The following is a 25,307-nucleotide window of genomic DNA, read 5'->3' as shown; positions in this document are numbered from 1 at the left end:
TTCCAAGTTACCACATGCTGTATATATACCTGAAGTAAATTTGAACTGAAATTCAATTAAAAGAAAAATCTTATAAAAGAAGTTTACCTTGAACTGGCACAGTGGAATGACTTGTCACTGTCTTACACTGTGTCTGCTCAGTAGGTAGTTTTTCTTCTCATTATGATTAAAGAAACCTAAAAATTAAAGCCCAGAATGTGTACACCTGCTTCAGAAATCAGCTAATTTTTTGATATGAGTACAGCTAATGGTAAGAAAAAGTCGGATCGTATTATAGTGAAGAATCTGTGTATCAAAAAAAGTCCTTCCAGAAACAACTGGAAATTTGCAGGTTGTTAAATGCTCCCACCAAATCAGAGCCCGTGCCTAAAGGAAATCCTCTTCTGCTACAATGGTAGTAACAAATATTTGGATATCTGTCAAAGCAGATGGGAAGCTTGCAGTCTGCCTGCAAGCACGAGAGGAAGCAGTACAACAAAGATTAGAGTTATTTATCTCGGGGGGTTGATGTACCGCTGTTGTTGGACCTGGAAAAGTGTTAAAAACAGGTGTCAAAACAGTGTTCAGGAGCGGGGGATTCTGGCTGTCAGTTTGTTTGAAGTCAGAGAGGATTTTGGTGATGCCAGCACACACAAAGAGAGTGTGTGATAAATGTTAAGTACAAAACGTTTCCATGCCATTAAATAGTCATGTTTTCCCAGGAAAGGCTCATTTGGATGGTAAATATGGCTCACAGACACGCAGCACGAAGGAGGTTATCCAGGAGCCTCCGTGATTTACCCCCCACCGTCTCCTATCAGTGTTCAGGCACAAAAAATCATGTGCTATAAAAATGATTTTTAATTTTGTCAAAAGCTGTATGAAAGGTTGGGAGTCTATTTTTCAGTATCACAGGTCTGATTGAGGGCCCTCTGACAGGCCTGTAAATCGAGAGGAAGTCTAATGAAGTCAATTAATTTGAGGTTGGTGAAATCAGTAAGTATTTAGTAAATCAGTGCACAGATATTCTGTTTAGTCAACACATTTGCCCCTCTTTGTGGGACCTTTTAGGAGATTTGGAACAGATTCTCCTTTTTTCCTTTCCCCTTTTTACGTAGCTTGGTATATCAGTTTGGAAAACTATGACCCCCATGAAGCTGGGAGCTGGAGACTGTTGCGTTTCTGTAGTAGGATTAAAGCCTTTAATCCTACGTTCAGCCTCCCATTTTTCCCCCTTATTCTGCAGTTTAACAGAGTTCACTGAACATCCCTCCCACCTTTGGGCTTTCCAGTAATGATGCTCATGCTGAGACTTCTTGGGGAGACATGGGGAGCGTCCCATGTTGCTTCTGACAACCAGCCATCCTGTGACGATTCCTCAGTTTCCTGGCAGAACTACCAGGGCTGAATATTTTCACTGTGGAGCTCAGTGGGAGAAAGACCAAACGAGAGGCAAGGCCTGTCCAGACCCAGCATGGAGCTCCCGGTGGGGATCTCCGCGGTGCCGAAGGGATCGGTGCCTCCGGCCTTGGTCTTGCCCATGCCTGGTGCCCGCTTCCCGCCTGGCAGCGGAGGGATAAAGCGGTGACAGCAGGCAGGAAAACATGGGGAGCTTCCCACAGCCACCGGAGCCAGGAAATGAAGGATCAGAGTTACCGCCGGGAGCACAGGCAGCAGGGCAAGCGAGTATCCTCCTCAGGACAGAAAAGTATGAGATGTCAGTACATGCTGCTTTAGGAAGAACACGGAACATCTTGGAGCCGTGATTTCAGAGTGTTTTAAAGAATTTGGGGGAAACTGAAGAGACACGAAGACTTTGTTGGGACTTCTTTTTTATTTCTGATCCTAAGTAGTAAGCAAACAAGCAAACAACCTACTTCTTAGTACAGCGGTATAACCAGTTCAGTGTTGGGGAAGGCTTTTAAGATACTTTCAATGATTTCAAAGTTAGGACTTGCTACAACAATTCACATAATCATCCTGTTACATTGGAGGAACATTGGGGAAAGGCTGTGTTTTAGGGCTAGTAAGATGTAAGATCTTCCGGGGGAATCTTTGATATGCTTATTTTCTGAGGGGAATAGCTGGCTGTGCAGACTGCCTGTTTTGGCTGCTGATTTGGAAAACATTTTGGAGTAGACTCACTGAGATGTATAATGTGTTTAACATATGCATATTTTATAAAGACAATTTTAAGTGCTTTCAGGGACATAAGGAGGCAATAAATCAAACATAAAATGCTTACATAGTGTTTTGAAGATGCAAAGTATTGTATTAGCAAGACAGGAGAGTCGGAAAGATTTGTTGCAGCTCAGTGAAGGCTGCACAATTTTGAAAGTTCAAAAAGACTGAGAGCAAAGGTACCGATGGCTTTAAAAAAGCCAGACACCCTCATGAGCAAACCCTAAATCCAGGTAAAGGTCTGAGCTAAAGGAGAGAGAAGTTGTGAAGCAATGGAAACCTCTGGGTGCTTTCAGCCTTTATGGATGTCTTTGCCTAAAGCTGTCTATCAGCGACATAAATAATTCCTCTACTTCCTTAATATTTCTGTGGAGCTCACTGGCTGCAGAAAGTGTAGCTTTGGCCAGGAGGTATTAGAAAGAGGGCACCAAAGTGGCCCCACGTGACTAAAATCAATGCATTGTTAGTGCTTTGGAATCCTTTCCTGGTTTTATCTAACAACATAACTTAAACCAGGCTTACTAAATAACCTTAGGTTAAATATATGCTTTGGGATGCTAAAGAAAGTGCAGTTGACGTCAGTCTCAAAGTCAGTAATTTCAACATGTCCTAATTTTTTTAAAACCAGCTACTCTGGCTTTGTTGAACCAGCTAAGAGGTGCTATTTGGGAGTGTTTGTTTCAAAGCCCAAGCTGCCGTGCACCTGGAACACTCTTTACATGAGCTGTGGTCCATATGGATCTGCTTTGTGCATGGGTAAACATTTAGCAAATTCACTATTCTTATTTAGCTGTGTGCAAGATTGTCTCCCTACAGTGTTAAAAGCCCTTTCTTGCCACAGAAAACTGCCCCAAAATGCAGAAAAGGTTGCCTGAAGGTTGGCATGGATGGAGCAGTGCAGGGACTATAGAGACCAGGCTATTTTATGTAGAGGCCCTGCCTTCGTCCCTGTTTCTTGTAATCTCTCCTGTATAACTGCATCTAAGTGGTGCTAAAGGCCATTTCTGTGTTTACGGCACTGCTTGTGACTTGATAGGGGAAAAAAAAAACACTTGCAAAGCACTCACAGCCCTCCTTCATGTGGTCTCCTATCAACATATTTTCTCCAAGTGCTGCCACAGCCCCCTCTCACCTCAGCGCCCGGCGGCTGCTCCTCTCCGAGCCGCGGGGCCTGGAGCACCTCTCGGGAGGCACCGAGTGGCTGCCGAGCCCAACGAGGACCACGGAGCTCCTCCAGAAGGAAGGGAGGAGGACACTCGAGCCCTGGGCAAAAGGCTAAGGGGCTGCTGCTCTTGCAGCCATGTTGTGTCCCACGTGGCGGCTGCTGGGGAGGTGCTGCGGATACCAGAGCCAAGAAAAAGCAGGGAAGAAGCAGAGTTTTCTGCACTTTCCATTTCTCAATCTCAGCACTTAATAGGTGAGACCACTTAGGAGAGACTGGGAACTATTTCCCACTCTTAACCATACTCTGTTTAAACTCACCGTAGAGGAAAACCAGCCTGGGCCGCTCGGCTCTGGCTTTGGGAGCTTCCCATTGAGCTGCTCTTTGTACGTCGCTAGGGCTGGAATCGTTGGAAAAGGAAGAAAGTTAGGATTCAAATCATGTTTTGACTGGAGTTTAATGTAAAATATGAATGTTCCCTTAGAAGAGGTTTGTAACTCCTCAGTTCGTCTGGCTGGAGAATATTAAAATTAATCATACATATATATGACAGCATTATAAACAGGTAGCCCAATACAAGTTTGCTTTGCTGCTGCAGTGTAATGCTTAGACAAGAGATCTGCCACTGACTTCAGAAGCTGGGATTTTTCCAGCCCTCATCTTTCTACAGTGGCACAAAAACCTACTGTGTTCAGGGCCTGCCAGCACTTACCACATTGTGGTTTCTCAGATAAGGAGTAACTACAAAGATGGGAAAGGACGAAAGCCTCGGACTTTGTTAACCAAATAAAAAACACAATAACAAATCAGGGCAATTTATAAAAAATAAATGCACCAAGCTTCTTTCAGATGCTAGACAGCTGTAGCTGGGATCAGTGGCTTGCTTTATGCCAGCAAACTTTTAATATGTGTTTGTTTATCCAGCTGGCAAACTCAAATACAATGTTCTGCTTCAGTGCTAAGTTGACGCTAACTTCCAAGCTGCTTGGCAAAGCTTTACATTAAACTCAGTCACATATTACTGTGCTGTTAAAACAGAATCTTCAGGTCTCTGATTAACTTTTAAGATTAATACTTTTACAAAAATCACCGATGCGAAAATACTAGAAGAAACTGACCTCTAATCTATAACCCTGCTAGAGCACAAAAGTAAGTGCAAATGCAGTTTATTTTGCTTTGCTTTGCAGCGTAGTCTAGTATAATTTAAAAGGAGATAGGTTTTTTTTTTAACATATGGAATTGGACTGTAAATGCTGAAAATACATCAGAATGAATGCGACAGCTTGTTGAAAAGTACCATTGCTAGAAAAGCCATAAGTGGAACTGATGAGGATGTGATACTAAGGGAATGTAAACATTTTCAATTTGTTAAATTCCTCCCATTAAAAGTACCCCATGCATGGTATATATTTAGACACGCGGCTCCTTGGAGTTATTTTTGAATAGATAAGAATCTGTATGTAAACAGTCTCACTAAGTTAGTTTACTGCAACAATTAAATCCATTAAATATGAATTTAAGTGCAAATGTTTCATGATATCCAAAAAGCCTTTTGAGGGTGCAGCTCTTGAGCACAACAGTGTTCCCAGATCTCCCTCGCTTTTCTGTTGCATTAAAAGACACTTTTCCAAGTGCAGAAGTAATTCTGCACTTGCCACATTGGGGTGCATCCAACTTGTGCACCGTGCAATTCAGGAGGGCAGCGTGAAGGTAATCTCACTTTTCTTCTCTGCCGATGCTGGTGCAGCCCCCAGTTTTCCAAACTTCCCAACTTCAGGCTGGCAGCCCTGCACTGCACCAGCCGCCACGGGCCAGCGGGGTCTTTTGCAACCACGCAGCAGCAAAGCCCAGGCATCTCTGGGAGTGAAAAATTGGCTGAAACGTCTTCTCTTAACCTAAAAATATTCTTTTGCAAGGAAGACTCCCATGTGAATCTTTAAGATGAATTAGCTTCAGTTTCCCATCCATTACTGTAACAGCAGAACGCAGCTGTAGATGGGCTGAGGAAAGGGCTGCATTTTTGCATGATGTATAAGGATGTGTAACTTCTTTCACTCACTCTTTCTGGGTGACACGCCTGTAATGAATATGATGTAATTTGTCATAAACTCTCCTATTTCTACTGAAATGGGCCTTTTTAAGGTATGTCACTACTGATACATTAACAGCAATGCCTCAAAACCTGTCCTTGAATATATTTCGGCATGTTGGTTTTTGTACTTTGTTTTCTTACATGCCTACGGTTCTAAAAATTCTGATTATTTCCTGTTAAATCACTGTATTAAACATATATGTAACATGTATGAAGATTTACATTTTCATTCTCAGAACTGCGTATGGTGTCGAGCGACTGAACGATCTCAGCGACTTAGCAGGGAGGCTGGGGCTATTAATAAAGTTTTAGTTCAATCTGTAGACACCTAATCAATGAAAACAACACAGACCAGATTCTAGCTCTAAGAATAAAGAACAGTTTTGAGTTTTTTAAACAGTTTGGAGTTTATGGATGCATATGGCGAGTTTATAGGCACTGCACTTCACCTCGGTGCTATGGTCTGTAATATGACGTTCTGAAAAAAAAATCTGCTTCTCACTCCCAAAGAGCAATTCAGAAATTCTGAATTATTTTGGTTCCTGAATGGTGGCTTAATGTGTCCTAATATCTCTGGCTTCAGGACCCCCGTTCAGCATGGATCAGAAAGGGACGTAACTGAGTCATGTCCTTCGTTCCAGTGAGATGACTCACATGCCTGGTTGGGTGTGTTTACATACAAACATTCCTTGAAATAAAAATTGAGACAGAAGCAGAATTCCCAAAGGTAAAACAGCTTTCCTCAGTTTCTCATGGAAGATCAAGAAAGTGTCTTCTTCCAACCCCCATGGGCCTGGAAAAAGACCCATGTTTTCAGTCTGCGTGACAAAAAATCCTCAAAAATCCGGTAAAACTTACGTCATCACAACAGCCCCTTCCTATAGCACCTCTTCCCAAAGGGGCACAGGCTGCTGCTTGTCACTCTGTGCGCTTCAGGATGGATTTGCTAACAAACAGCAAGCTAAAATATTGAGACAAGAGAGACGCTAACGTAAATGACAGGTGAGTTTAAAGAGAATTTAGGTAATTCAGTCAGACAAAATACGAGAACATTCTCAGTTGATGTAACATAATTATTGAAACTCATATGTACCAGATCTATAATTTTGTGTGCTAAATCTGTAGTTTTATCCCTATTCATATAATTTCTGAAACAAACACCGTAAGTACTTATTAAAGAAGAGGTGAGGCAATATTTATTGGAAATACTCACTAAATACCACTAAACATTCACTAAAATCATCTAATTTACTTAGAGAAAAAAAAAAGCGGGGGGGAGCTGCTTTCGGAGCACAAAGTGACTGTCTCGGAGCTGTGTTTTTCTAAGTGTCAGGACTGGTCTGTAGAAAGGTACTGCATCTTCATCCAGAAAACCAGGGCACTGCAGGGACACGTGCTCCGTACGGGAATGTAATTCACGGAGTGAGTGTGACGGGCAGACCACTTGCCCCAACAGCTGGTGCATTTTGAAGGGAGCGTGTGGCGGCATTTCCCCCTCCGGACAAGGCTGGGAAGCGCTCGCGGAGCCAGCTGGCGCTGCCTCTCAGCCGCCTGTGGGATCCGGCCGGGATGAGGGAAGGCTCCCAGCTCGGCCGGATGCCTGCGGAATTCCGAGAGCTGCTGCCGCTCCGGGGTGCGAGCGCCGGGACGCCGCAGCTCCCGCCCCGTGCCCATGTGTCTCCCAACACCCGACTCCGTGTTGTCCTTGCCCGCCTGCGTGGCCGTGCTTCCCTGACCCGGGTGTCCGTGCAGGGACAGATGCAACCAAAAGGTCCAGCTGTTTTATTCCCAGGGGCTACACGCACAAGAACTTGTACAGAACTTGTACGGCCTCTCCACTTACAGACTCCGCAACGTATTTTTATAGGTTGTAGTCTAATGTCAGGGCTGTGGTTTAGACAATTTGGACAATTTTTCTGTTCCTTTCTTGGTCCCTTTTGTGTTTTTGGTGCGTACAGAACCTTGCAATATTAACCAGTGTTTCTTGCCATTACTATGCTGTAAATGTGCCCCGCCTGTGCCTGCATCCTAGTAAAGAACAAACAAAATCAAATGCTCACACTTGGACACAGATAACAGCAAAAGACAGATTACGTGGAAGCTATTTACAGCTTGCCCGTTGTACAGGGCCAGCCAGAATTGCTTCATTATTTTGCGTCGCCCAAAGACATGTGTCATTTTCTCGGGCTGGTTTCTTGGATCGCCCTGCCTTGTAAAGGTGTAATTCTGCAAGAGACGGTTATCAGCGGCGTTATTTTTCACAACGCGTTCCTCATTTAGGGTATTTTTTTCCTAACCATCCCTCAGCCTCCCCAGCGCCCACACGCGGCCAGGGTCCGTGCACGCCCTGGGCTGCCCGCAGCAGCGCTGAGGAGGCAAGGGCCGTGAAGCGGCCAGAGAAGCCTGGCAGGAACCGTCCAGCCGGGGCCGCCCTTCCTCCACAGGGATCCCTAAGGGCTTCCCCTCCCTTAGGGATCCCTGAGGAGGGAGGTGGGAAGCGGCTCCGCGGCTACGCGCGGGGAGCGCCCCGCACCGCCTCGCGCCGCGCGGAGGGGGCGGGGCGTGCCGCAGGGGGCGGGGCGTGCCGCAGGGGGCGGGGCGTGCCGCAGGGGGCGGGGCGTGCCGCCGCGGCGGCGCCTCCCCGCGCGCTGCCGCTCGGGCGCCCGCGCTGCCACCCGGCCCCGCCGCGCGCCGGGACATGGAGCGTCGCTGCCGCCGCCGCTGCCGCCCGCCGGGACTCGCGCTCCGCCAGGGCCGCTGCGCCAGCCGGGCCGGCCGGCGCGGCGCCGCCTAGGGCGCCCGAGCCCGCCCCGCCGCCGGGCGCCATGGCGGGGCGATGAGGGCGCGGCCGGCGCTGCCCGCGGGCTGCCGGGGAGGCGCGGAGCGCGGGGGCGATGCGGGCCGCGGGCGCCGCGGCGCTGCAGCTGCTGGCCCGGGCCGCGCGGCAGGCGGCGCCGGGCGGCCGGCAGGGCGCGGGCCGCGGCGCTGCCCGCGAGGAGGCGGCGGAGGGCGGCGCGGCGGGGCCCGGCGCGCTGCTGCTGGCGCCCTGCGCCGAGGCGGGCGGGCTGCTGCTGAGCGAGGCGGGCGAGCCCCGCGCCTGCTGCCCGCGCGGGCCCTGCTGGCGCCGGGGCTGCGCGGGCGGCTGCGCGCTGGCCGCGCTCGGCCTCGCGTCGCTCGCGCTCGGGCGGCAGCACCTGCGCGAGCTGCTGCTCTGGGCCGGCGGCCTGGACGGCGCGGCCGGGCTGCTGCTCTTCACCGTGGGCTTCATCGTGGTGTCGCTGCCCTGCGGCTGGGGCTACATCCTGCTCAACGTGGCCGCGGGCTACCTGTACGGCTTCGTGCTGGGCATGGGGCTCATGGTGCTGGGCGTGCTGGTGGGCACGTGCGTGGCGCACGTGGCCTGCAAGCGGCTGCTGGCGCGCTGGGCGCTCGCCTGGGTGCAGCGCAGCGAGAAGCTGAGCGCCGTCGTGCGCGTCGTCGAGGGCGCCAGCGGCCTCAAGGTGGTGGCCCTGGCGCGCCTCACGCCCGTGCCCTTCGGGCTGCAGAACGCCGTCTTCGCGGTGAGTGCGGCCTGCGCCGCGGCCCCTCGCGCCGGGCACCGCGGGAGGGAGGGCGGCCTCTGCAGCGGTGCCCCCTTTGCCCAAGGAGCCCTGGGTTCCACTTTGTTCTTTGCCGAGGGAAAATAACCGTGAGCCCCCTGCGCGCCCCTGGTGCCGGCCGCGCCGTTGGCAGCGGGAAGGGAGGGCGCGCGGACGCCGCGGTCGCTGCCCGCCGCGGGGATGTAGCGCCCAAAGAAGCACCAAGGGGCCGGGCGGCGAAACGTCCCCGCAGGGGCACTCGGCGGGTGGGAAACACCTGTGTTGGTAACGCGGGTCGGTGGGAGGGAAGGCTGAGCAAGCCTGCCAGGCCTCTAGACGCCTTAACGCAAATAATAATGTTGGAAGGAAAGAAGTGGGTGGATTAAAATTCCTTCTCTGGTCAGAGGCTGTGCACAGCGTGGGTTTAGCGAAGCTGTGTGTGATGTTAAACTCGTGCGCATGGAGAGCAGGAAGGTGCAGGCTCATAGCTGAAGAGGGCTCAAAGTTTAAACCTAAGTTTGGAAAAGTGCTGGGCTTGATTTTCTCTCCTAATAAGTTAGTACATTTTTAAAAAAAATCTATTACTTAAAACTTATCATCTTGTAATTAGTCTCTGATTCTTTAAAGGAGTAAGTAAAGAAGAATACAAAGTATGCTCTTTTTAGAGGAGGTTAATTAGACTAGTTTCAAGCCCCCTGCTTTCCCTGAGGGAAAACCATCTAAAGAAATGGTTTTCCGCTCTGTATTAGGCCTCAGCTAGGTCTGAAAAAGCACAAAAATCCATACAAAGCACACCAGATTGCACAGTGTTTTTAATGTTTAATGGTAACTCATATATCTTTTAACATAAGAGATCATATAGACAAGGGTTTTGGTCTGCGGCTTTCTTACAAAAATACTCTCCTTCCCTCATCTGCAGTCCTGGATCTGTGTCCTTCCAAAGCACTTGCTTCGCTGTGACCGTTTCATCTGGTTGCAAATGAGCAGGTCACTAATGCTCAGTTTGTTGTTAGGTGTTAATTCTCGCAGGGCTTGTGAGGTTTTTCCTGTAGGTTAAAATTGCCGCGTGTAAAACTTCCAGTGTAGCCTTGGCATTAGTCTCCAGAGTGGCTGTCTGTCCCTAAACGGTGTAGCAACTTGAGGATATCATCATTTAAGTAGCTCCTTTAAGCATTTTGTGTAGGGAATGGAAGGAAGCTAGCCGCTTTATTTACTTATTTGCGGTGCTGCAGGATTGGGGAAGCCCAGACCTGCATGGCGGCTGTGATGAGAGCGGAGGGAGCAGCTTGTGGCGTCTCCCGATCCATCCAGGATCCCTCCAGGATCGGAGTGGCAGGTTCTGGCGCAGCCGGAGGCGCCTCTACTGCAGCGGGACCCTTCTAAAGCAGGGAGAGCTGCCGCGCGTGGGTTGTTTGTGGCTTCCAGGCGTCACTTGATGCCATCAGCAAATGTTCTAGAGCAGTAGTGGGTCTGGTATACGGCTGACCTGCGAATTACTGAGCTAAAACACTGGATTTTTCCCTTTCCCAGTCATTCTGCCATGCCCGCTAGGGAGAACGATTCAGCAGGGTATTCGGGCCTGTGTAACATTAACATAATGCTATAGTCAGTGGTTAATATTCTGTAAGTGCTGCAAACTAAAAAATTTTCTTCCCTAGTGAAAGGTTTCAGTATAAAAATAACATATATGGAAATGAGATGAAGCCAAGTTCCTGAGTATGCTAAATAGCTTGAATGTTGCCTCCTAAAATTACTTTGGGAGCTGTGTTCATTACTCCTGATTTATTGCTCTTAACAGCGTAGTCAGGTGAAACAGTGTGTTCATACCAAAATTCCTGATTCAAAATTGAACTCCTGTATTACTGAAAAACTTAAAATGCTGCCTGCAAATGTGGGAGTTCCAAGCTGTTTCTCACTGTGAGTGAGGTCTAAGATCCATGCGGAATACTCAGTTCTGCTCACACGGATGGCGCTCGGATTTCTTGGAAATGAAGCTGACGGGAATGTCTTTGCTTTTCGCTGGCGGCTCACTACCTTCTTGCTTCCTGAGGTCGATCTGCTGCCCTTTGGGAAAGCGCTGAGCGTTAGGAGCAGGAGGGCAGCGCAGTTACCTGGAAAGCCCGGGAACGTGTGAAACGGGAGTGAGTTTGTGTTTCTGAGCGGGCTTTAGCGCAGCGCTCGCTCCTGTAATGTGCGGCCCAGGGCTGCTCGGGCGCTTCTCGCTGGAGTGTTTCCCCTGGCCTTTCCTCCTTTCCCCTCTTTGAGTGGGCTACGTTGTACAGAAATCTGGTTTGACTGGAAATCTGAGTGTCCAACTCCTCTGCTTCCAGAAATGTGCGTGGTGAAGTCGTGGTTCAGAAACCATCTCCTTCAGGGAGCACACGGGCTGCTTCCTGGGCTTGCTGGAAAGCTCCCAGTGTTTGGTTTTGTTTTCGTTTAATACCTGTTTTTCCCCAGGAAGCAAAGGCTGTCAGTTGTCCTTTCCTCCCAGGAGCTGAGCCGACCTGACCTGCAGCACGGCGTGCTCCAGGTTGAGGGGCAGGAGATCTGCTCCAATCCCCAAGCGCATTTGACCTCTAGCAGCGCCCCGACTCGCTCTTTGACAGAACCAGAAAGGTCAACTGCGAGGAATCCACAAAGGCTGCATCAGAGAGAGCCTCACCAGGGCTAATCTGGAGGCTTTCTGGCTGTAGCTTTTGCTAGCAGCGAAGTTAGGTGGTTCTTTATTTTATTTCAGTGTGTAGTTTGCTCTGGCCAGTAGCAGCGTTGCATCTGCTCATTCTTTGGGATTTCAATCTTAATTTTTGCTTGCTTGAGCTTCCCTTAGAAACAGAGTCCCTGCAGAAAATCTCCCTGGTGTGACAGCATTCTAGGGGAGATAAAACCTTACAGAAGGTTATAGAAGGAAGATGATGTTTGCTGCATTATGTATTGAACGTTTCTCGGGTTTCTCAGGTCCACCAGCCGGTGGCCAACACGGCACCTGCCTCCCATTGGGCTACCGCTGCGGGTCTGCACCCTGCACAGCAGGGCTCGCAGGGAGATCTTCTGCATGCCCTCCTCTTCCCTCTGATTAATGTTCCTTTCGATGGAATGCACGAGCCTCAGCCCGGCGTGTCTCTTGGCAGCCTCTCCTTCTCTGGAAGCGGTTCCTCTCGGGGCCCGGAGCGCCCAGGCGCTTCAGGATAGATCCAGCGTGTGCCTCTGCAACCCGAGTGTCTTCATACATATTCAGAAGAGAAAGAGGTGCCCAGGAGTGCTAAAGCAATCTTTGGGAAGTTTCCCAGCCCCATTAGGTTTAATGACAGTGTCCTACTTAGCAATTCTTGCCTCAGCGTTAGTGTTTCAGAGACTTTTAATAGCTGCTCCCTCATTCCCTTGGCAATAAGGGAAGTTTCTGTGTGCGTTCTTATTACGTGGCCCAGATTACTGTAATGTTAAGAAAAAATCATTTGAAAGCATCTGTCAGATATGAAATCTGACATAATTATATAGTGCTTTTTCATTAGAAATCTAAATTAAACTTTCATAGAGGGGAAGTGTGTTGTTTGTGTTGCTGCTCTATACTTAAGTCTATAGGAACTGTAATTTGCAGTGTGAAGTTTGGAATTGGTTGATTGTATCCTACTCCAGTGACTTAATCTTTATGTCCCATTGCATCCTCCTCCTCTTCCTCTGCCCTTCCTTCCCCCACAGGGACTTTCCACCGGTGGTCTGTGCTTAGAGCTATGGGAATTCGACATTGTGACTTTCACAGTTTATTTTAAGAACAGCATGATGAAATGAGTAACTTTGCTGTTTTTCTCTCGTCTTTGGCGTGGTACAAATCTGTCAAGGTCAATAATTTCATGTAGACTTCCAGGTTTAGGGGATGTTCTTACTTAGAACTTGTTTTGTTATGAGATCAACTGAGTTGTCCGGAGGAATTCCTTAAACTGCTTATTTCAAAACTTCCTTTTTTATGCTTATGTTATTTTTAACCCTCTGCTTCTTTCTGCTTTCATTTTCTTACATAAATATCTCCTGGACTCTTGGCTCTTAGATTTAATATTTCTCAATAGCTGCTGATATTAATTTAGCTAATGCTTTGTAGGTTGTTCCTATATAAACTGTCCACTCAGTATTCAGTGACTTGGAACAGAAATTTGTCAGCAAAGAAAGGAAACTTTTTAAGTATTACTCATGTTTTTCTCCTGCAGATACTGACAAAAGCTATAGCTGTCCTACTAATTTGTATTTTGTTCACTAATTAAAGGATGATATAAAATATCTTTTGGCAGAGGATCCTCGTGAGCTGTGTATAATTTCCTCTGTAGAGGCAGATTGTATCTGCCATTCTGTCTTATTCAGCACAGTAACATTTTGAACAGACTCGCTTTATTAGTTTTCATGGATGTAAAATGCAAAGAAAATAGATGATAAATATCAAATCTTTCCTTAGACCTTCTTGTCTGGTAATGCCATTTATTCCTGAGAGAAAAGCATAAATTGTAGGGCTCTGTTCACCATGGAGAAATAAAGATCTTAAACAGCCCAATTGTATCCTTAATTAATGACTTTGTGTGGAGGAGATGTTGCGCAATGTAAGGTGAAACGAGATAAAGCCCAGTAATTTTAAAATGACCAGATAAGATCTAGCCAAATGCCATTTTATTGTATAACCCTATGTTCAACAGCAGTGGCAAAGTTTAACTGAAGAAATAAAATAAATTCTTTGTGCATGGCTGGTGTGGGGGCGGTGGAGCCGAGGCCGTGCCTGGGTTCTCATGTTTTCTGCTGTTCAGATTACAGATTTGTCGCTCCCCAACTACCTGATGGCTTCTTCGGTCGGGCTGCTTCCTACCCAGCTCCTCAACTCCTACTTGGGCACCACCCTGCGTACGATGGAGGATGTGATCGCAGAGCAAAGCGTCAGTGGATATTTTATATTCAGTTTGCAGGTAAGCTGCAGGCATCGCTTTCACAGGCTTTAGCGGGCACGTCAGTATTTTTAGGACTGTTTTGGTGAGAGGTTGCTCTTGGAAGTGTGGTCTACTTGTTCTGTTTGAGCATATTTCTTTACCCTTCTAATTTCTTACTGATCTACTGTGCCAGTGGGATTTGAGACAGGATTTTGTTTTTGGAGCTAAGCAGGCAAGTTTCTTTGGTGGGCCCTTATCTCAATTATGGATTTTTCTTTTTTCCTTTGGAAATCACATCCCAGTAGGAATGTGCATAAGATCGAGAGAGATCTGGCACTGCTGGTTTGCCTTGCAGATCGCACAGTCCCCGGTGCAGAAGAGGAGGCCTGAGCAGGGGTCACACACGTCGCGGTGTTGGTGCTCTCTGCTCGGTGTGTAACCTCCCTAGGCAGAGGCAGCAGCCTCCTACACACCGAGAACCAAGCAAATGGGGCATATGGTGCTCAAAAAGTAGCAGCTTAAGTGTTGGATTTCCATCTCTGTTATATTTTAAGTGTACCGTGTCAAACAGAGCTGGCATTTCTTTTTCACAGACTTTATGACCACTGGATACTCAGCACAATGGGTTTCCAGTGTCCTGTCTTTTTCTTGCTGTTTTTGTTTCATTTTCTTTCAACAGAAAAGGTTAAATTCTGTTATTCCTCAGGTGATGCAAGGCAGAGATTATTCAACCTGCGTTTCCTTGTTCTGCCTTGTCAAGTTTTCCTCTCTTGCAGTGTGTAGTTTTCACTTCTCCAGCTGAATTTTGGGCTCCTCAAACCATCCGTGCAGAACCCGCATGTGGGCAGTGTTCACTGCTAGCACAGAATGCTTCCAATTTTGCATAGATTTTTTTGTATGAAAAGTGCTGTAGAAATACCATTCTACTAATGGCTAAAGCAAATGATCCTTATTTTGCAATTCAGTGCATGAGGTTTTAGAATATAAACTGGTTCTCATCTGCTAGTGCCAGCACTTTCAGATTATTTTTGACTGCAGTTACCGTGGTTTGCAGATTTGGATTGGTTTGCAGTCATTCGTCTTTCTCAGTTTTTATGATCAAAAACTGGTATTTAACAAAGCTAAGATTAAAAACCTGCTCCAGGATCAGTTTAATGCTCCCCATTCCTCTCCTCCCTTGCTGGTTTATAAAGTATGTAGAACATAATTTATAGTATTGATATAACAGATCACTAAAAATATTAAAATATCTTTAAAAATATTAAAAATGTTTGGGGAATGTGACATACGTAATATGATAGAAGTTAAAAAGTTACTCGATCAGCTTTCACTTTAGTCTGTAGACCTCATTTATGGGGTAGTTTTCAGCAGTGTTTCCCTTTTTTTTGCTTTTAAAATTTGTTTAAAATTGCGCCGAGTCTCCTTGGTGGATATATCACCTGCCAGCGCAGTGTAACTGCAGCTCAGGTGAGTGCTGGCTGGGGAGGCTGCAGTGTTTGAGCAGGAGCCCTCGCCTTCGTAGAGCAGCTTTTAGGAAATGAGCGCCTAAGGCGAGGGCACCCTCCCAGGGAAGGGATTACTTGTTCTCCCACTTTTTTTCAGACATCTGCCCTGTGCTTTGCCTGTCTGCGTGGCTTTGATGCGCTTCAATTTAATACATAGCTTTAAAAACACTTCATGCTTCTTTGAATGTATCCAAAATAACAAATGCTGTTTGATTTTAGCTTTGTTCATAGTTGCCTGTGGGTACATGTTTTAAATTATTTGCCTAGGACACTGAAGGCTGTTGGCAGCAATAATTCTAGAAACAGTTAAATTTTAATATTTCGGTATGCTTTTATAGTAGGATTTTCCATATATATTCATAATTTATTGTCTGTAGTCTCTTTCTGACTCCTACATGGGCTAACTTTTGAAACTTTTAGCTGGAATTAGTAGATAGTTGCTGTTGAATAATTTGGAGTATTTATTTTTTAATGCTTATAACAGTCTTAAAGAATGAGTTTGGGATAATTGTAAGCTCTTTATTAAATAAGCTTATCAAATATAAGCATGCTACTTGCTTAATAGGGAACAATTATACCCTTATTTTACAGCAGTAGGATTAAACCCAGTATTTTGTCATGTTGGATCAGAGTTTCTAGACTTGCTTTAAATACTTAGGTGTTCGATTTATTTTTGGATCAGTATTTCTGTAGCAGTAGAACAGCCCACTGTCTGCAGCAGAAGCCCTGCTGTATAAAAGATGGATTTTTTTTTTTTTTTAAGGAAGCTCAGGTTCCAACTGGATGGAAGCAGTTTTAAAATATGGAAAAATGTACCACTTTATTGTAAGGATACTCTCGTTATAAGACAACTTGATTATATTGGAAGGTTTCTGTTTGTTTCTGTAAAGGAGAGTCTCTGCTGAAAACCCTAGTGGTGGTTTGTTGAAGCCAAAGACAATCTCTGGGCAGTGCAGCAAATGCTGATACCATAGAATAAGTAATGTCTAAGCAAAAATTATACTGCTTTACTCCTATGTTCATTTATTAAGTTCAGAAAAAAATAGTAATAAAATTCAGAGGAAAAGGTCCTGGACTCAAATTCTACAAGTTCAGACTGCTACAAGTTGCTCAGACTTCAATTCTGTCATATTTTCTCCCGAGGTCTTTGGAGTGCTGTAGTTTTGTTTTCTCTGCATCATCCCTTTTATCTGCTGTTTTGCAAACTGTAGGTATCCACTTGCTATTTAGAAAACAGCTCTTTGATTTCAATCATGTCATTTCTTTATGCAGCTGTTTTTTGAAGAGATGAAGAGATTACTTTGCTAGAAAGTGTGTGAAAGGTCGTAATGGCAAGAAAGAATCTGTATTTGCAGCTCCTTCTACTATTTAAGTTTCCCTGGTGTCTGCTCTTTGGCATGTTAGTAGGAACATACAGTGATATAGAGTCACTTCCCAGTTAAGTTCATCTCCCTTCTCATCACTTGCCTTTGAAACCTCGACTCAGTGATGTCTTCCTGAGTGTTTGCTCTGGTGGCATCCAGGTTGTGTTAGGAATGGTTGCGTGCTGCCCATGCTTATGGATTGTATATCTGACAACTCTTTTTTTTAACTCTTTTTTTCTTGCAGATTGTCATCAGCATAGGACTCATGTTTTATGTGGTTCACCGAGCTCAAGTGGAGCTGAATGCAGCCATCGTGGCGTGTGAGATGGAAATGAAGACGTCCCTTGCTACAGACAGCCCACCCAGCATCAGTGGTTCAACCACGTCATGCAACAAGAGGACAGTAGCATTTGCTGGGGGAGGGATCAATATTGTGTGACTTTTTTTTCTTTTTTCAAGTATTAATAAAGAAAGGTTTTTACGAACCTCAGCTATTGCCTAGAGATGTCTATGGACAATTAAACTAGATTTAAACAAAAAGAAAAAACAGCTCCCTCTCCCTCCAGTGGCTACAGGTTGTACTGTGGCACCGACCAGCTGACCAGCTCTTCATTTGCACAAGGGGTGACTTCTAGCAAGAACTCAGAAGATGGCAAAGTAACTTAAGATGTAAATGTAAATTTGGCTGCACCTTTGGTCATTTATTACGCCTGTCATGGCCTGTAGTCTGCACTTTCGTTTTTGTTTGCTCTTATAAACTGAGAAATGCTTCTATGAACTGAGAAATATAGCACAGAGGTAAATATTTTTCTGCTTAGCATTATTTATAAGGCCGAATAATTATATACATTAGAACTTTATTACTGATAAAGATGAATGAGAACGTATGCAATTCAGTGTATATTATTCTTGAATGTGCTTTGCTTTGGAGTTACTTCCAGAATTCTAGTGTATTATTTTGCTGATTAGGGGGCCATTTGGCTTTCTCTTCATCCTTGATTTTTATTTTTTTTATTTTTATTTTTTTTAAGGGGAGCAGGGAGAGAACCTTATATAAAGTTTTGGTTGAATGTATTTTTGTAAGTCATTACAAATGTTGCAGAGCCATGCATATGTATTCACACAAGCTTAAATCCTACATTGTGGGACTGAAGTGCTCTTAAATAACATTTTAAGTTACACTGTGTAATATGCAAAGTAAAAGGGAAAAAATAGAAGTTATAATAGATTGCAGTGACCAGCACTACTTGAAGGAGACTGTGAATCAACTCTTGCATTGGTTTTACCACCTTGGTGATGGTAACAAAGGGCTGTTCCATGTTAACCCTGTCTATATATATATTTTCTAATTGTTAAAAGGATGGAATTGCATGTATTAAGGTTTTCCAGAATAGGGAGCTAAATCTCTCCTTTAAACAAAACTGATGGGATATTAGCGTGAAGGTGGCCTTTGTTTTATCAGTGAATTACCTCCTCCGTTTACAAATGTTTAAAAATTAACTTCAGTTTATATGTTTTTTTCTAAAAGTTTTACATTTTTGAAAGATGCAATCTATTATAAATTTTACCAGAGTGAAGAAATGAAAACTAGAGGTTCTCCTGGAAAAGTAAATAATCCAGTAATGGAGAAGGGCAGTGACGTCTTTGAGACTCAGGAATTCTGACTCCATTTTTGCAGGACAACACTGTATCGGATGATGCTCCTCTTATGCATGCTGTGGACTATTCTTCACAGTCTTTTATTCAAACAGACTGGATAAACTGACAGTAATTGCGTGTGTGTGAGAGAGAAAATGTGTTTGTGTGGGTAAAAAGAAAAAAGTAATTGCAATGCTGAAATGTGAAGTCCCGTGCGTGCAAATTCCGTGTGGATATGCATACCAGTGTTCAATTGCTCAAACACACACAAGTCATCTGGTACAAAAAAAAATGTAATGCATTGCTTTGTAGTTACTTTGTTACAAGTTTTTAAGGATGTTTTCAGTCTTCAATTTCTGTGTTATTTTCTAGCAGAGTGACTGTCCTCCTTATTTTAAGACTGTTTGTAGGACCCAGGCGTTTTTTGTCTTCTTGAGAACAGCCGACCCTCAGGGTAGCTGGGAAGCAGAGATTTGGTAGCTTCGAACAGTCTTACTGTGGAGGGGAAGCATGTACAGTATTTGAATAACCTGACATCTAAGTAGTCCTTCGTAGTGAAAGTTCAGTTTTGTTCTTTGAATATATATCCTTTGCGGACCTCTGTTCCTGGGGCTTGCGACCTCAGGAGCTAAACCAGTTAGTTGAAACCACAAAGTTCAGATTGTCTCAAGGAGAAAAACAGAACAAGTGAGGCAATCTGTACTTGCCTGGAAGTGTTCACTTACACAGCTCTGCCTCTGACAGCTCCTGTATGAAATCAAGAGAGCCAGATAACTTTTTGATGGCGTTATTTGTCATCAGAGTATTATTGAGCCCTTTAATAACTAACCCTTTTTTATTTACTTCTTGGAAAGATCAGTCCTTGGTAAATGAACAGATCTGAACTTTGTTCCATCTTGCTAAGCCAATAGGAGTGTTCTGAAGAGGGTACCCTTTTTTTTCTTCCATTTTTAAACTAACTTAACCTAGTGTTGATTGTTCAAGAACATTTCCCAAATTGTATTTTGAAGTGCTTTTATTTCCATAACATTTTGTAACCAGAGTAACTTCACTATGTGAACACTTTTGTAGTATGGAATTAGTTCTTAAGACTTTTGCATTTTGCTTGATTCTTGTAATATTTGTGTACAAGTTAATGGGAAATGTGCTTTAAAAGGAAGTTTTCTGTACCATGCCAATCATAATTTTATACAATAAATTCACTTAAATTTCTCTAAGAAATATGTATTAAATTTTCAGATTGCTTCAAAGTAGTATTTGAAAGAAGGTGCAATGGAATGTTGTCTTTATATATGCACACATGAAGCAAAGAAATGTGAATTATTTGAATTTAAGTATTTCAAAGAAAGCGACTAGGTTGAGGAAGTAACAAGCTCAGATTTCAGAATGAATTACATGGCATGTGAGTTACAAGGGAAAGACAGTAAAAATATATTTTGTAATAACGTGCTTAATTCTGTTCAATGCTTCAAAGGCTGAGTATTTATAGGTGCCTTTTTGTTTAAGAACAAGCATATATTGCTTATGAGATGTGCTGATGAGCCTAAAGATGACTTTTTTCTGAATGTAAAGGTAGCAAGAAGAAAGTAGGTGACCTTTTGATTTTTGATTTTTTTATTTTTTTTCTTGGCGGAGGGGAAGAGGTTGCCATGCTGGTGAAATTTCTGGGTTTTTTTTTGATTTTTTTTTTTTTTTTTTTTGGTAAAAACAGATGATAGAAGAGAGAATCTCTCTCAACAGATTGGCACCAGAAATTTTACTACTTTCTTCTGGTAAGTGCAACTACCAAATTTATCAAAATCTTACCTTTATACAAAGTGTCTGGGAGGAAAATCTTTTTTTTTTTTTTTCCTTCTCTTGCTCTTTTTTTATAACAACTTCAACCAGCATTTAAAAGGTTGAATTTGAAGAACAGAAATCATAATATATATGTTTTAAATATGTATATAGTATTGCATACTTGAATGATTTGGGTTTTCATGAACCAATGTTCCTGTGGCAGTGGCCTTGCAAATAATCTAGGATATGGCACCTAGCATGAAATACTATAAATGTGATTCCTTTCAGCCTAAGGTTATCCTTAATCTCAGCAGCTAAATAGCTAAGGGAGCTCTGTGGCAAGCTTTCTCAAAATGATAGATTAAAAAATGGGAGCAGTCCTTCCTACATAATTGGAAGGTGGTTTGGACAGGAGGGAATAGGAAATCCAGTACAGATTGGGAGTTGATACAAATTCTATTGCTTGAGAAATGTGTAGCTACTGCGAGAAGCAGCTCTTCTGTAGCAGCACAGGGTAGGTAGGTCTAATGCACGTCCTGTCTTCATTGCTATTATAGTGCGTGTATAGTGCTGTTTTGCTTTGACTTTTTAGATTATTATTATTTATATTAATTTGTTAGCAATAAGCCGCAAGAAATACTGAGTCCAGAGCATCAATCTTTATGTTCCTTTGCACCTTTAGTAGGTTATTCTTTTGTATTATTAAATTTAAGACTATATTTTAATGAGGTCTGTGCTCATTAAAGTAACTTCAGGGCTTCTTACTGGCCACATGAGCAATACCTGATTGTGTGGGTCTGGATTCTTTGTTCAACTGAACCATTTTCAGGGCAAGACATACTGCAGTGAGCATGCAGAAGTCTTCTAGCTTCCAACTTGATTATTTAGGACTTTATCTAAAGGTAATTAGCAGAATAAATTTATATCTTCTATTTATAAATAGATTTATAATTAATAATGCAGCTTATTTTTCTTTTTTTTTTCTTTTAAATAAAATAAAAAGGAACATAGAATAGAACTGATTTGTTCCGTCCTGATATAGGGACATGAATACTGTGACTCTTCTGCTGGGGAAGCAAAAGTAGAATTTCTGGCAAGATCTAGCACAAGGAGACTTAGGGCATGAGTCAAGGTAATTAGATGTCCACTCTGGTAATGAGGATGTAAAATATCTGGTCCTATTATCTTAAGGTTGGAATACTCTTTCATTATATAGTGCATAGTTTACAGACCAGTAGAGCTTGTCATGAAAGTCTCCTGTGAATCGTGCACCTCTACTTCTCCCATCCCTCTTCTGCAGGAGATCTAGAAATCTAGAAAGCTGCCAGCCTTTTGAACTGAAGGGAAAGAAACTACTGAGTCGGAGCTTAGTAGATTCTGTTTGGGGAGACTCACTCAATCTTAGTGTTTTCGTCCAGCTGAATGTGCATCTTCGACAGTTTTGTCTCCTTTCCACGCTAGGACAGCTAGGTGCCCTCACCAAGAGGTAGGGGAGCATGTGCTCTTAGGGACAATTCTGGAATGTTTGCGACCTCTTATATTCTGAAATAGTCATCTTTGACAAAATTCGATTATCTTAGCTCTAATTCTGCTGTTCAGTTTGTCCCAGTGATGGTGCAAAATCATAAGGGGTGCGAATTGGTGTCTGTCTGCATTGGCCTGAGCAAGGCCTCGCTTCTCCTCAGCAAGATGCGTGAGCGTCACCTGCTGAGGTGGAGGTGCCTCGCGCTGTTCTCCATGAACTACAGCTATTTGTAGCCCTTGCAGCTTAGAGTGGCGGGAGGGAAAGGCCCGTGGTGATGGACTGTTCCAACAGTAAATTTACACTCTCTGCCTTGGAAATTATTTTGCATGAGATCACAAGTATTTTCAATCTAGTGTGAGAAATAGTAGGTGGTGAGGGAATAGCCTAATGAATTCTTCGTTACAACTATGATTCTCATGAGGGAGTAACAGCATTTGTTCAGTACTGGATGAAGCACCCAGACAGCTGCTGCTTTTTCTTTTTTCTTTTCTTTCCTTTTTTTTTTTTTTTCTTGGCTACTACTGAAAGTAAAGAATGCTGAAATGGAAATAATGTGAAGTGGCTGTTTCTTTGATCCTTACCTCATTATGACTGTTTCAGATGGTTTTTACAGCTACTGGGGATATTATCTTGGAAGCAACCAGATGGCCTCTAAGAAAGAGCATCTTGGTTTTTGGAGAGCTGCTGAAAACCTGCTTCTGTCTCTAGGGCCAGCTTTTATAATCTTGGCTCGCAAAACCAAACAAGGAGTAGTGGATAATTCTCATTAGAAGGGCAGAGAAACATTTATTGCTGTTTTTTTGATATCTTAAGAAATATATGGCAGCTGCGTGCCTGCCTGAATTCTCAAGCCTTCCTCCTCCTGTTGCTCTGCTTTGCCTGGCTCAGTTGGTAGCTGGTTGAAGAACAGCTCTAAGCTTGCTTTCCTTCCAGGTGAGGGGCAGGGATTGCTACCTGGGGAAGCCAGATGTTCCTCTACTTTTTTCTTTTTGCAAGTGTCCAAATAGCTTCCTTTCCCTGTTCTTGAAGAAAAAAAAAAAGAGAAAGTAAGAAAATCTTGCTCTGTCAGGAAATTAATATTCAGTGTGTTCTGCTGTGGATACAAGCCGAGATACAAGATTAATGTTCCGTGCAAAGTGAACTGTGCTAATCTGAGCTACCCTTACCAGCTCCTTCACCAAATGTTGTTCTGCTGAGCTTGCTAGGTTAGGGTATGCAGTGGCCACAACAGGATTATGTAAAGGCATTTGTTATTGCAGCTTACCCTGTGAATTGTCACAAGTTGTTGATTCCCTGTCGTTTTAAAGTTGAGCAGAATTTGAGACATTCAGGACTGTTTTGACATTGGCCTTGTGTGTTCATGCAGCACTTCACGAGCTGAACTGTAGCATTTTGTTCGATGGCCTCATCCTGTGTTTGGCAAGGGAGTGAGTTGAACTGTGTTTCACGGGACGTAGTACACATCCCTTCAACTGAAAGTGGCACCTCCTGGCCTCAGCTGCCATGGTTTGCCAGATGTTGTATAGCTGATTTAAACTGCAGTCAAATAAGTCTCATGTATTGCTGGACATCTAGCAGTGAGCAAATAGTTCTGTGACTGACCACCTTCAAATGAGGAGTCTGTATTGTTTTTTTGTTCCAGCTATATCGGTCAAATGAAAAATATCCCTCCTCAAAAACTGCATCCTTTGAGTGGTTGTAACAATGCTCCTATTTCTTTCTAGTGAACTTTGAGTTAGGAAAATGGCAGGGTCTGAGAGAAGAATTCCATGAACTCTCCAAGCTCCTGACTTTCGCGCTGTGGTGATGGATTTTAACACTGACTTCATTAAGAAGCAGTTTGAGGGTAGAACTGAAAACTTGAAGGAAGGAGGTGAAAAAGTTGCAGTTAGAATGAGACTTAGTAAATTTATGAGAGGGTAAATTCCTGACAGCTCTCATAGACAAAGTTACTTTCCACTTCTCAGTCACACTTTGGAGAATGGATTATTTTTTTTCTTTAAATTCTTAACAAATCTTAAACTCAAACAGAAGAGGAAGTCACAGAATAATGTGTAAACTCTTCAGTCTCATAAGGTCTGAAATTGCACTTAAATGCAGAAAATGCAAGATGAGGACTTCAAAATCTTAATTTGAAGCAAGGCAGAAGTTTGCTTTAATGAATAACAGGTGCATTATTTTGCAAATTTTCTGATTTCCTTTACTGTCTACTAGAGTAGCTATAACAAAAGAAATATGTCCATGTGGTTGAAGCATGGATAGATTTGTACCATATAGCTTAGTCCCTTGAGCAAGAATCTTGGGTTTTTACACGGTGCAGAAAGACTTGAAATCCTCTCTCTGCACTCAGTGCTGACTGCGTATTAGCCAGTTCTAAAACGCAGAACTGGTCAGTATTGTAGCTACTCCATGGTGGCAGATACCTGAGCTAATAAGAGGTAGGAATTACCAGCACATCTTGTCAAGTTGGAACTCAAATAAAGAAAGGTTAATTCTGCTTGTGGACATGCACCTTTATTTCCTGGTAATGGGTATCATTATTCTTAATGATCTTTGCAGTGCTGCAGGAATCTTTGATGGAAGCACTACAGGTGTGAAGTATGACTGTGTTTACCAAAGAGCTGAATTTTCTCCTAGAATATATTACACTTTTATTTAAGCATTGCTTTGTTGTAGTCCAAGTTGGGAACTGCTCTCTCAAGCAGATGAGTTAGTATTAGTCAACTGATGCTCCTGTACCAAATTCTTGTCTCCAGTTTGCAGAATTAATGAAGGTTGGAAGAGGGCCCCTGGAAGTCATTTAGTCTCTTCTTATGAAGCCTCTTGCTTCACATGTTTGTTTGGATTTGTTTGCCAATATGTGATTGCAATGATGTGTGCATGCTTACTGCAGAATGGAGTTACTTGTGAAAGAAGAAAAGATGGGTGAAGGGACAGGCATCTCCAAATGTTGGCCTGGCTAAGCTGGCTGGAGAACAAATAGAGAGGTGAAAATCCCAAGTGATATCTCAGACTAATCTCTCTTTTCCTCTGCTGAATATATATTTTTGCCTTTTTATGGAATAACTCCTAAGACATGTTCCTAAACGTGGAATTTTTGCAAGTATTTGGGAGCCTGAAGGATATGTATGGCCATGTATCAAGGGTCAGCAAAGTGCCCGGTAGCACTGAAAACTTTTATCTGGTGCTTACCTTTCTTGTGAGGGGTGATCCATGTCCTGGTCCATGTCCTCTGACCTATTAGCATCTCTATCACTCTGTTCTTACCCAGCATTCAGGAACCTGTAGATGGCCAAGTGCATCCTTGAGATGACTTCAGTGGGGCACAAAAGGATCAGAGCCTGAATCCTGTGGTATCCCTTGATGCAGCAGTTCCCAGATCTGGCTCCCACTGATTTCTGAACTCAGCAGGACTTGGGAATCTCTACTCATGCTGAATCACAACACTGTGTTACCAGCAGAGTGCCCCTCTGAGAGGGCCTGTCTCTTACTGAGCTGCCTCAGGCAAGCTTACCTCTAGTTGGGAAAGCAAAATAAAATTTGGCATATCCTTCTTGAAATCATACCAGCTACCAAGATAACCGGGGTGTTGCCATTTAAATG

General features: G+C 43.9%; 1 protein-coding gene across 1 annotated transcript; it reads left to right on the top strand.

The window, feature by feature from the left end:
• Positions 1-8,250: 8,250 nt before the first annotated feature.
• TMEM64 (transmembrane protein 64) lies at positions 8,251-19,621 on the top strand. Its single transcript, XM_088534115.1, has 4 exons — positions 8,251-8,310; positions 8,471-8,974; positions 13,777-13,932; positions 17,007-19,621. Exons 1-4 carry the CDS (start codon positions 8,251-8,253, stop codon positions 17,199-17,201), a joined length of 915 nt encoding a protein of 304 aa, XP_088390241.1. The 3' UTR covers positions 17,202-19,621.
• The last annotated feature ends 5,686 nt before the right edge of the window (positions 19,622-25,307 follow it).

This window comes from Tinamus guttatus, unplaced genomic scaffold (genome assembly GCF_059628265.1).
Source record: "Tinamus guttatus ecotype Peru unplaced genomic scaffold, ASM5962826v1 Tinamus_guttatus_pri_ptg000542l, whole genome shotgun sequence".
NCBI lineage: Eukaryota > Metazoa > Chordata > Aves > Tinamiformes > Tinamidae > Tinamus > Tinamus guttatus.
This window is presented reverse-complemented; position numbering and strand designations above follow the sequence as displayed.

What these genes read in the sequence shown, in the direction of transcription:
- TMEM64 (XM_088534115.1), top strand. Translation starts at nt 8,251, where the DNA reads ATGAGGGCGCGGCCGGCGCTGCCCGCGGGCTGCCGGGGAGGCGCGGAG. An exon ending in GCGCGGAGCGCGGGGGCGAT is followed by an intron (nt 8,311 to 8,470) that starts GCGGGCCGCGGG and finishes CCCTGCGCCGAG; the next exon opens with GCGGGCGGGCTGCTGCTGAG. An exon ending in TGCAGAACGCCGTCTTCGCG is followed by an intron (nt 8,975 to 13,776) that starts GTGAGTGCGGCC and finishes TCTGCTGTTCAG; the next exon opens with ATTACAGATTTGTCGCTCCC.